The sequence below is a fragment of the Halyomorpha halys genome, unplaced genomic scaffold (genome assembly GCF_000696795.3).
Source record: "Halyomorpha halys isolate HHAL.00 unplaced genomic scaffold, Hhal_1.1 Scaffold527.1, whole genome shotgun sequence".
Lineage (NCBI taxonomy): Eukaryota > Metazoa > Arthropoda > Insecta > Hemiptera > Pentatomidae > Halyomorpha > Halyomorpha halys.
The window spans coordinates 175,556-188,766 of record NW_027107993.1 but is presented as its reverse complement, the minus strand read 5'-3'; the positions used below and the strand labels follow the sequence as shown (position 1 = coordinate 188,766).

Here is a 13,211-nt window from a genome sequence, read left to right as displayed (position 1 = left end):
GATTAGATTTGATTCATTAATTTTATTACAGTATTACTAAAACTGAATATATGTTAATGTCAAAACTTAATATTGCGTACTGATGAGTTGATAGTTGACCTTGGATGTATATGAAGAGATGATTAGGATTATGGTCAGTGAAGATCACAAATAAGTAAATATTTATTTATTATTATCAATATTTTGGCCAGAATTTGAGGCCTTCATGAACTAAGAACATAAACAAGATACACGGGGCCAATGAGATACTAACACAAACACTGTTTTGTGTTTCTCACTCTCCGCCACAATGTTTTGTCAATTCTATGTTTGTATCTTGTTTTTTCATTTAGCTCTGCAAAGTGGGATGAAACGTTGGTTAACAATAAATAGTTTTCTTTTAATATTTTGATACCTTTATCGACTGCCACCCAGACTATCTTCCTACAATATACTTCATATGGTCAACTATCTCCTTCCATTGTAAACTGTATTTTATTTCAAATATTGGTTTTTAAATATAATTAAAAGAATTTCTGCCAATTAGATCAATATTGCATCCTTAACATTTCTATAGGTTTTTCTTGATAACAAAATTAGTTTTCTCAAGAGAATGTTGATATTAAGTTATGGTTAGTGGCTTCTGGTTGAATACAAATTTTAACTTACCATGTTTTACGATTGATCACCTCTAATAGAAAAAAAACACATAACAAACTTAATGTTTTAATTTGATATTTCAAAATGTTTAGGAATATTATGTAAATATATATTTATAGTTACATTATTTTCTTTACCTCAGTTGCATCTTTGACTTTTTATGAACTAAAAGATATGTGAGTAGAGATTTCAATCCTATGAACTTAACTTTATAAACTAAAAAGTTATAATTTACTAAACCATTATCCTTCCCAATTATTCTTTACAGATGCAAAAAGTGGCCTCTTACACTAAGGGAAGTAACTCTTCAGCACCTGAAGGTTTTTGAAAATAAAGTATTACATACAATATTTGGAATGAAAAAGGATGAGTTAACTGGAGAGTTTAGAAGGCTTCACAATGCTGAATTTAGGAAATTGCACAAGGTAAATATAATTCAGGTGACAGTATTGCAGCGAATAAAATGAGCCTGTAAGGTTTTGGGACTTTGTAACGAACAGACACCAAAAATGTTAAATACTGAACCAATAGATAAATGTCCAAGAGGTAGACTGAAACGTAGATGGGAAGATTGTGTTAAAACTGATTTAGTAGAATGGGGTTTGGAGAGGTGACGCTGGACTGATGTACCTAGAGAACGATTGGTGGTATCAGTATCGAACCTTCGGGTTCTCTAAGCCTTTATAGTTATTTATTATAAATTAATTTTAATAACGTTCATCCAGTATTGTCCAGTGGATTCTTATGATGATTGCAGAGAAAATATAATTTCTTAATTCCATTGTGAGGGCATAAGAGAGATGACCTGACATAGCTTAGTCTGACTGGACTTGGTGGTAGTTCCTTATATTCCTTGTCCTCACCCTGACAGGCTTACAGTTCAACATCAGTTAGGGAACCTTGGACATAAATGTTTTCGCCAATAAAAACATGAAGAAACGTAGTTTTCTTGATGGAAATCCTTCAATCCTGAGACGGAGTCATTGAATGACTTTTTATTTAGCATGAACCTGAGAGGAACCTTATGTACTGTTTTGTTGATCATCATTATTATTAATCAAGAATATTTAATTATGTTTCTATACTGCGAAATTAAACTGTAATTTAATGATGATTGTTTTACTAATTTCAACAGTTGATAACTTTTAGCTTAACTTATCAAAATCACAAAAATACATTACTTTTGAATCCAAAACCTATGATAAAGCATATGATTCATATGCTTTACTAATATGAACTAAATTGGCCCCTTAATTGAAAAAAATAAATGAATCTTCTGAAAATAAACATGTCTCACTGCGATTATATGCCTATTTTTTCCTATCATTATTTTAGAAAATATTAAATAATTTCAACAATTACTTTGAAAAAAAACATGGGGATTGTTACTTCCAATCAGGGTGGGATTGATTTTTCCACTATGGAAAATTTTGTTTGTCATGGAGAAAATAAATAAATACTAATCAGAACAAAATAAAAAATTAATGTTTTTAACTATCTTTTATTTATTATTAGAAAAACAAAACAACCAGTGGTTTTAGTGTTAGTTTAGTGAAAAGTTTATCCCCCAACTATACAATTTTAATTTACAGTACAAATTTAGAGAAAAGAATACAATAAAAAACAAGTAACAGTAGATAGAAAATAACACAATATACAATCTTTTAGTTATGGTATTATTTAAATTCACAATAATTTTCAGTTTCTTATTTCTTTTTTTTTTTAAGTTTCTGCATGTGATTCACTACAACAAGTTTTGAGGTCCTGTATAGTCCCAGTCAGCTATTATGTTATAAAATTATTTATTTATTAAGATTAGTTTCAGTGAGTAGTTTTGGGAATTTGAGGTATGCTAGAATTGTTCATTTAAGAGAGGTAATATTTTATCACTTTTTGATGTATTAACTTACCTCAGTGCAGTATTTTCCCTATATGCCACTGGCAGTCCTTTTGGTCACTCATAATCTACACAAGTACCCTACACTAATGTTCTTCCTTTCGTGAATTTTGTCCAGCTTACTGGACAAACTAAAGTGAAGAAAATGCCCATCCTGTTTCCAGTAGAAATGGTAGGTAAGCACTAAAGTTTGTTATTACAATGAAAATATCTTTACATCCTTCCAAACAAATGGTCTTAATTAAACAAACAACTGTACAACTTTAATTTATTCCAATAACGTATAAATTATTGAGAAAAGCATTTTACATTATTATTTTTTACATTCTCAAAAACATAAATCTAAGTCAAAGTTATTGACACTATTTAAAATATGCAAGATATCACATTTAAGAAAATCTTCCTTTCGATTCCCCTTTATACATACCAATAGACGCTTAGTTCTTAGGTAGACACTTTTGTCGAACCAGCCTGTGTATTAAAGTAATTGATTAATGGAATTTAGGCACACAAAAGAATATGAAAATAATTTCGGTCATATTAATAATACTAAAAAGACAGTCATTTTATAAGGTAAATAAGCAGAAATTAAGTTTGTAATACAATGACGAATCTCTGAAAAATATTTTTATATAAATTATTGTTACTTAATATGTGATTGATGAATTCTAGAAATCGGAAATGTAACTTTTGCTATACTAATACAGATTTAAGATTTAATTTAATTTAAACAGATAATAAGATTTAAATTTGGCAATCTAGTTATAAAAGGAATTGTAAGCATTAACTGACAAGTAGAAGAAAACTAATTTATTTCATGTAATAATTAAAAATTAAAATTAAATAATAAAAGATTAAACTATCAAGATTATATCTAATACATAAATAAAGTAATATAGGAATGATTTTAATTTGACCACTGAATCACAAGAGTTGAAGTAATTAATTAATATATGAGTAGAAGATGGTTGGTGGTTACAGTAAACATATAACACAATAAGTTGAAATAACTTATTTAATCGTGTGTTATATTTTGACCGCACCCCCAACCATATTTTCCTCATATAATTCATCCAGTCAACTATCTCTCATCATTAATTAATTAATATAATTCGAGCACATTAAAAAAATAAATAAATCTGTACCACTACAATCCATGAAGGAACAGGGGTGGAGTACTTTATAAGGAAGTACTGTTACTCGAGCAACGGTTGTGCAAGGAGGTGATTTGGTCAGAGTCAAGCTCGACTACCAGATTGTTTACCCAATTAAGGTACCCACTTCATGAGGCTTCGTAGATCCCTGAGGGCTCCCAAAACCACAGGGCTGACTCATGCCTAAAGTGAAACAGAAAATAATTACCTGCCACATGGATTTGAGTCCAGATCCTTGGAGTTAGTAGTCCATTGCCTTAGCAATGAGCAACCCACTCCCTTCCAGCATATTAATTATAATTTTAAAAAAAATGATTTTATAAGGTATAGGAATAAAGTGATCATACAAATCTTGAAAATGAAAACTATTTTCATATAAATCATTGATACTTAATATCTGATTGATCAATTCTATAAATAGGAAATACATTTTGATGAACCAGTGGAGGATAAAATTTAAATTTGACAATCTTGCCAGGAAAGGAATTGTAAGCATTAACTGACAAGCAGGTGAAAACCAATTTATTTCATGTTGGAAGTAACAATTCAAATTAATTGATAAAAAACTACCGAGATTATAACATAGACATAAATAAAATAATTCAAGAATCATTTTAGTTCAACCGCTAAACTTTTATCACAAAAAGGTAACCTCCTCGATTTGGCGCCTGATAACAATCAGCTGATATTATTGATCGTTAAATTTTGAATAAAGGTTTTGTAACTTGGTTTCAATGAGGTAATTAATTCATAAAAAAATTCTTAAAAACTTTTAGATTTTTTTGAAGGATTCATTTTGATAACGAATCTATAAACGAGTTAATGAAGATTTAAAAAACCTCTTCAATCATGAACTATTAATGTCAAACTCAAATAAATGAAAACTAATTAATGATTAAAAATTCATATCAGTTGTCTATGTAGGTATCAGAATACAGTTTAGTAACCACTATATCTTTAATAGTCGGCACTTTTTAAAATTAATTTTAGTTTGACCGTTTACATTAATTGTAAAGGCAGTACCGTGAAAATGGTAGTTTTGTTATGAAATATCAACGTTCGTCTAGGCTCATTGAAGACTAAAATAATCCTAAATGGCAGCATACCTCTCCTGTTTGTATGATTTAAAACAGATACATTGCTCTAAAGTATTATCGCTTAATGGAATAGCAAAAACAACCTCAGCTTTATTTTATATAAAATGTCAAATACATTTATTGACCTGCTCAACGTTCTCACTTTTCAATTTGTCTTTTGCCCATGATATCGTAAATAAACAAACTTATTTAGTATTTCGGGAGTAATCGTATCTTATGTTAATTCAGATGACGAATTTTGACTACATGTCAGTGCAATAGAATTTATTAATGATCCACCAATTGTTCTTATTGTGTTATTGGTTCATTGGTGTTGAACTGTGTTGTCATTGATTAGTTTATCTTCACAATTGTCACAATGAACTGAAGTGTTTCATACCAGTGTTGCTGAATCTATAAATGGTTGTATTAGTTCATAGTTGCTAAACACATATATTGCTCTTACCACATTTTTAGGATTAGTGGCATGTTTTTATATGTGTAATGCTCTGTATTATAGTTTTCTAATATTCTGCTTTTGTGAAATAATTTTATTCAAGGATGTTAATATGATCTGTAACATGTTATCAGCAATATTTGTTTAGTAATCGGTTTATTTGTTTTTGTGCCGTAAATGGAAATTAATTACCTTTGCATAAATGTCAGTTTTCTTCTGTGTTGAATAAAGGTTAAATAATTTTAAATTTCTTGTTTTTTTCATAATTAAGAAGCTTCTATGTGACATGTTTGTAAAAACCAATAAATTACTCAGTTACATTAACGACTATGCTTACATCCTGTGAATCATCAATTGGGCTCTATAAACCTTGGTTAGGCCTCAGTCTATGTTTCCTTTCTATGTTCTGTAATTATTGGGTTGTTTTTGCTTACCATTTTTTGTAATTTTAATTTGATTTATCAAAATTCTCCTGATGACTTCTTTTGTTGTTAATAATTGTTTTTAATTTACAGAAAAACCACTCATCTTCAAAATGTTCTCCCTCTACTCCCTCCTTTTGCTATCATCAGTTAAACTTTAGTGTGTGTGTGTGTGTGTGGATTATATTTGTATCAAACTGACAGGTAAGCTTACTTTTAATATTTTACCAAAACAATAACATTTTATTTTATTTTTTTTAATTCTTAAGTTATTGCTTGTTTAGGATTATTTAATTAAATCTAAAAATGTAGAATGTATTAATTTTTTAATTTTTAGTTACCACTTAAGAAAATATTTGATGCATTTCGTAACTTTTAAAGAAAACTTTAAAAAACATGAAAATATCTTCATACATTTTGAAATGTGTTTGTTTTAAAAATGAGTTTTATTCATTTGTCAGTAAATATTTCAAAATTGATTTGATCTTTATACGTAATATAATTAAAGTTTAATTATGTGCGGACAGCTATTTAGGAGTTAAATAGTTTGAAATCATCAGTATAAATAGATTTTGCCTTTGTTTTTTCTCTTGTTGCCCCTTGAAATATAGCCATAGTTCTTGCTTATCTATTTTGATTTTTTCCTTATTTTCAGTAGTGATATTGCTCGTGTAGAAAATATATTTTATTATGTCAATCATTCAATTTCATAATTTTATTAGTTTACTAAAATAAATTCCTTGAAAATATGAATTTTGTACATTTTGTAACATTTTTTGGTACTAAGAAACATATTTTTTTCAAATTGGTACTTGTGTTTTATAATTTTATTTCTTGAAAATGATACGAGATTATTAATATGTTCTCTGGAGAGAATTATTTTATGATAGTTGTTATTTAGTCTATTTTTATGAATTTTGTTTGCGTAGAATGAATTTTAGTATTATTATTGTATAGATTTTAAAAATTACCATGTCAAATTGATGAGTTTCTTGTATTTTTACAATTTTTTTTTAATATTGAAAATTAGTCTTAGCTATGTTTTTTCAGTTATTTATTTAGATTTTATAAGTTCGGATACAGAGTCTTAGTTCTTATTTGGAAGATAATGGCAAAATCCTGTGCTAAAGCACACTAATTGAATTTTTTTCTTGATTTAATGGATTTTTATGTCGGGCTGAGAATCATATTTTAAGATTTTGAGTCTACTTAAGATGGAAAGAGTACATTGCTTTATTAATGCGATGAATCAGTAGAACACATTATAGTAATTATCGCACTCATTTCCCAAGAATACTAAGGATGAATTACCTTTAACAATGTTTGCTCTCTTATATTTTTTTGGACTGTTGTGGAGCAGACTTACTTTTACCCTAATGTAGTTCTGGTGTTGCCTGGTCCTATTGGTATAAGGAATGTCCATAATTGTCTATCACTTTTTACTTATTAGTAGAGATATGGAATTTTATTTTACATAACTTTGGACATAATAGTTTGCTTGTATTAATAGTTTGGTTTTAAATCATCATAAGCTTTTATTTTACGTTATTGTATATTCGGGATTTATAGCTTTTATGATTTTTATATATTTCCTTCTTTTTTTTTTAATATGTGGAGTAGGAAAATTCTTTTTTTACCCAAGTATATTTTTAAAAACAAATTTTCTGTCTTACATAAAGTAAGACATTGCAAAAGACTGGTCTAAATAAAAAAGAAATTATGTTAATGAAGCTTGCCTGTCTGAATAATATATCAGTATTTTTGAACAAGGACAAAATGGCGCCTTAAAACGTAACGACTGTTGCCTCTCTAATTTTTAGTAAAAGCACAAACAATTTAGACTTCTATTGACTACAGCTCAGCCTTACATACACTGAGGGTGTTTTGTTAAGTTAAAATAGTTGACCAATATTTTTCATATTGATTTAGTTTTTTAGACTTATTTAACTCTTTTTATACATACTTTTAATAACTTTAAATGTTTCCCTTTAAAGTTTGTGGAAAAAATCGCAAAAAAAAGGTATGTGATTGGTTAGGTTATATTATTTTTATGATTAGTGTTAGGACAGACTTGCGAAATAGCTATGACCATAAATTAAAAATTATCAGGTATATTAAAAAAAATTGCATTGGGTTTATTGGTGTATAAATTATTAATTGTTGTTAGTTATAAAAGGTTTTTATGACAGGATTATAAACTTTAGTCATTAAATTAAAGTTTATTATCATGTCTATTGAGGAATCAGATGAATAAGTTAGTTTACTTATAAAAAAAAAAACAATTCCTAGAGATCTTCTCATTTTTCTTGATAATGTGTAAACTATTAGATTGTTCAGTTTTTCTTAGTAAAATTTTCAGTGCCTGTTTGATTTTTCTCTCTCAGGTTTGATAAAATGGTTGTGTGGAAAAGCTTATCTCACTTGTCAATCTTAAAGCTGTTCTCAATGCAGCTCAGAGTTCGAGGCAGAGTGACTTGATATAACTTGTTTTCGCTACTTCTATTTCATTAAATTACTTGGATTACTTTTCTTTAAATATTTGATTTATTTTATTGTATTTTTTATTATTGAATTTTCTAACTGCTTATTAAATCAATTAAAAAGATTAATTATTTTTGAAAGTTTAAATGATTAATTAATAATTAGTTGTTTGTTTTTGTAACTTTAAGAGTTATTATATGAATAAAAGGGGAAAAAGAACAACATCAATTAATGGATTTAAATGTCGATAACTACTACAAAATAAAAAAAAAAATCATTTTTAGATCAATTATTACGTTGAATATCAAAATTGAGATATAAAATGTATTCAAAGTATTTGAAAACTAATTGATAAAGAAGGTCTGTGATATAAACAGTTTTAACACAACCAATTTAATTAGAGTGTAAATAGCTAAGTAATAAAATTAAACATAAAAAAATAAAATATTACTTATTTTAACAACTGCTACATTTGAATTTATTACCAAACAGATATTTATGCTCAGTTTAATGATTTTTAATTTGTAGTTTAATCTTCTGTATTGAATTTATTATGTTTTTCATTCTTTTAAAATTTATTTTTTCGTTTCTTATCTCACTATAAAATTTATTTTATTTATTAACAACTGTACAAAGAATAAATACAATAAGTTAATATGTTTTATGTTTCATTTACACTTGAAAATCTTGGGAAGGAACATACATTACATTGGTAGTACTTCAAGCATTAATTTAAATTAGAAGGTCCCGTGGCCATCTTCTTTTCAGACTCCTAGGAGGATTATCAGAGATTGTTAAGGATGAGAGATTAAGAATTAATGGGCTAGGATGGATGGGTAAGGAGTTTGGAATGAAAAGACGCATATCTGTTTTGGGCCAAATCTGTAACGAATGGGATATTAAGGTCTTTGTGAATGAGTTTATTTGTAACGCAATGTGGAGCATCAAGGATTTTACGTAGGATTTTGGATTGTAAGGATTGGATGCGGGAGCCCCAGAGTTCAATTCCATATGTCTAAATTTGTCAGATTATCGTAGTGTATACTAATTTTTTGTATTGTAGAGCGTTTGTCAAGTAGGTGTAGCAATCGGAATCTACGAGCAGTTTCTTGTTTCAGTCTTATGGATTCCAAGTAAGTCTCTTTTCAAGACGAAGTCCTAAGTATCGAATCTGTTCAGCAGGCGTTAGTGAGGTAAAAAAAAAAAAATAATTTCTTCTGATTAAAAATTTAAAAAAGTGCCGAAATAATACATTCTGCCACACTCAAGGCCAATAGGCATTAGGGATGTAAGTACATAATCATAACATATATACATTTTAACAAAAAATCAAAAGTAAATACGTAATAGTAATAAAAAATAATAATAAAAAATACAGTAAAATAATATTTAATAAAAATATTTTTAAAATTACAATAAAATAAACTGATTAAAATAAAGATTTTTTGTTAAATAATAAAAAATGTACTAAGCAGAATATTTATATGTAATCTTTCCTACACAAAAATCTAATATATAAAAAAAAATATTTTTTGTTCCTACTTTATGCGCATGCACTGCCAAAAATGCCACCCTTTATCCGATTGTGGTGGTACTTTTTGATAAATGTTCACGATTTTCTCGTAAAGAATATAAGACTGCACCGAATTTTTCGGTAAAGAAAAATTTAGCATTTTCGGAGCGTAGCGCAAAAAGTATACGTTTTTTCATGGTTATTATTTGCCAATCAATTCGTTTATTTTGAAGAATAATAAATAAGTATTACTAATTCTATTGAATGATTTTTTAATCAATAAAAATTTAAGAAAACACTAAGAGTGGGAAATTATTTATTTGTTACCATTTGTGTTACTATAGTTACTGTCTTATCACTTTATCTTTTAATTGAAGGATTAAGTGGATGAAAAGGGTAGGTTTTCAAGCCTATCTAGCTAGTGTGAGATACTATATCCTCAAAATGCAATTAATAACTGAATTACATATATGTAGATGGGGCTATGTACACTTCAAAACATAAGCTCCAAAAAATAAATTAAACTTTGTTTTCTTAAAATTTACTATTTGTAACATAACTCCTTCACCAAATAATCCCTTCAATTGATATCAGTGCTTCAATTGTGTTCAATTAATGTACGAGTACATATAGTTCAAAAGCCCAAGAGGAGAAAAAAGGCAGTATTATCTCACCCCAATTTTTGATTACTTTAATGAAAGCTATGTATCATTAATAGTCAAAATTGATGAGTCTGCCAAGTATGCGTAGGGGGGAATAAAAAATTACGCCTGTTTCAAAACGTTAAAAATAATTAATTTTTTATTCGGAGTTCTTTATCTTTACAACAACCAACAACAATTGAAAATCTAAGAGAACGTCATTTAAAGAAGAGTAAATTTGCTCTAATATGAGCCCTAATAGAGTTATTTACGCTAAATAGTTTTCGAGATATAGCTTTTTAAAAAGCAACATTTCATAAAAATGTTGTATAGGACGTATTAAAAGATAAGTAGTTAGTGAATTTATTTTGAAAAATTTATGTCTCAAAAACCATTTGACGTACTCGATGTCTATTAGCACTCAAATTAAAGCTAGTTTAATGAGCTATTATGTAGTTTATGATGTTTATCTTCGTAGGAGTAATAGTTTATATGAAATTCACTAAAATAAATTGATTTATAGTTGTTCGGACAAATTTTCATTTGCCAAATTTATATTCATATGTGGATATCATCAAAACTACTACCCCTACGAAGATAAGTGTCATAAACTACTATATAGTAAGTTAAATTTATTTTGAGTGTTGGCAGACATATGTGCGCCTTATGGATCTAGAGATATATTTTTTCAAAAATCCAACATTTTATACGAACAACTAGAAATTAACATCTTTTGAGTTTATTTTGCCAAATATCATTAAAACTACTACTCCTACAAAGATAAACATAATAAACTATTTTGTAGTAAATTTAACTAGCTTTAATTTGAGCGCTGGCAGACATCTGTAGGTCCAATAGTTTCTGAAATGAAGTTTTTCATAAATCAAACTTAATGTCCGGACGACTATAAATCAATTCATTATAGCAAATATCATGAAAACTACTATTCCTACGAAGGTAAAGGTCATAAACTTCTTTATAGTCCATTAAACTAGCTTTAATTTGAGTGCTAATAGACATCTGTACGTCACATAGTTCCTGAGATATAGATTTCTCAAAATAAATTAACTAACTACTAATCTTTCAGTAGATTTTTAAGAAATTTTCCTTTTTAAAACGCTATATCTCGAGAACTATTTGATATATGGTTTTTGAGATATAGATTTTTCCTAGAGTGCTACCAATGGGTAGTTTCTCTACACGCCTGTAACACTCCAATTTAACTTAGATCAGATTTACTAAATTTATTATAATGTACAGTTGTAAATAGCAATAAATAAATATTAAAAAAAAAGAAAAAAAAAGATTTTTCAAAATAAATTCACTATCTACTAATCTTTCAGTAGATTTTTAAGAAATTTTCCTTTTTAAAACGCTATATCTCGAGAACTATTTGATGTAAATAGCTCATTTAGGGCAAATATTTCAGAAAATTTACTCTTCTTTAAATAATGTTTGTTTAGATTTTCTAGTGTTGTTGGCAGTTTTTAAGACATAGAGCTCCGAATGAAAAATTAATGTTTTTTTAAGGTTTTGAAACAGCCGTCATTTTTTATTTCCCTACCTGTACTTGGCAGACTCATCAATTTTGACTAGTAATTATACGTAGTTTTCATTAAAGTAATCAAAAATTGGGGTGAAATAACTGCCTTTTTTTCTTCCCGGCTCTTGTACTAATATACCCTAATGATATACCCTCGTAGGGGTGGCCAGCAAGTCGTTCGCTCGCAATGTCTGGGGTGAAATTCTGTGTACCATGAACTTTGAAGCAATTGTAGTTGACAAAACCTTCTAGCAATATTTTAATGTATTCTGAGAATTTGCAAAGGTCATAAATTCTTAGAATTCTGACAGCCTGACACTGTGATCTCCGCCCATTCAGCACAATATATTTTAATAATAAATAATTATTTTTGTTTTTTAATGTAGGTACGTAAGTACGTAGATTAACCGAATATCTATATTTCATTACGATGTGTACTCAGCGAGCTATTGATATATTAGCAAAAAGTAAGTCATATTATTCTTTCATTCGTGAAGTATTGTTAGTTATATATAAAAATCGATTCAGTTGCATCTGAAAGCATAAACACAGACAAATATTTGACTATCTCTTAAAAAAAAATCAGTAGTAGTAATTATCTCAAATTCGTCTCTCTACTTTTATCACAAAATAGTTTTATAAGAAAGAAATAATGATTCTTCTACTCCTTATTGAAGTATTCCTTTCAAAGAAAACAAAAAAACATACGAATTAAAAAAAAAAACTCATATTGATTCTATTCTGTACTCTAACATATCATTTAAAGTGCATATCACGGTTTTTATCCTTGTTAGGTTTCCAATATATCATTAAAAGGTGTGATTGCGATAAGATAAATATAATAATACTTGAAGATATATTTCTGAAAACTTCGCAATCAGAGATCAAGTATTTGTTGTTTCCTTATTGGAGTTTGCATTGTAGTTTGTAGCATCGGTTAGGTACAGAGCTTTAGATCTACATGCCAGATAGATTTCTATCTTTATAAAAAAAAATAATGATTATAAAAGGTAAGAAAGGATCCTTCCTTACACGCTGTTTTCAAATTTCAGGTGCTTTTTAAATTTTGCTCGATTAGATCACCCTAAAGTCTCTTATTCCCGTTTTAAGCAAATATTTCAAAAGTGATAATGGATCGCTCTATGAGATTCTTCGTGGGGGGCGGGGTCCGGCTGGGACGGATTGCCTTTTTTTTTTTTTTTAACTTATTGGTATTTACAACTGTACATTAGGGGTATTCATGATCTATGTTAAAGCGTGTTAAATGGAAAAACTCGTGTTAAATCGAAAAAAATTGGCTTCTTTTGCCGTGGTAAAACGAAATAACATTTAACATGGCTGAGAGTCTGTTACTTGGTCAGTTAAATCGAGAATGACGTCACACAATA

General features: G+C 28.2%; 1 protein-coding gene across 6 annotated transcripts in view; it reads left to right on the top strand.

The window, feature by feature from the left end:
• The first annotated feature begins 4,664 nt into the window (after nt 1-4,664).
• Nucleotides 4,665-13,211, top strand: part of LOC106683910 (trafficking kinesin-binding protein 1) — a 173,972-nt gene continuing 165,425 nt past the window's right edge. Inside the window, exons 1-2 of one of the 6 annotated variants that reach the window (XR_001343616.3) lie at nt 4,665-4,803; nt 5,739-5,849. Coding sequence is in view for 2 of the 6 variants with exons in the window: in XM_014425660.3 (XP_014281146.1) it covers nt 7,624-7,665 (42 nt within the window). In the remaining 4 variants the exon portion in view is untranslated. Of the gene's footprint in view, nt 4,808-4,924; nt 5,190-5,263; nt 5,632-5,738; nt 5,850-7,330; nt 7,666-13,211 lie in introns of those variants that run through there. The other 5 variants (XR_001343617.3, XR_001343619.3, XR_001343620.3 and 2 more) reach the window with 5 other exon arrangements.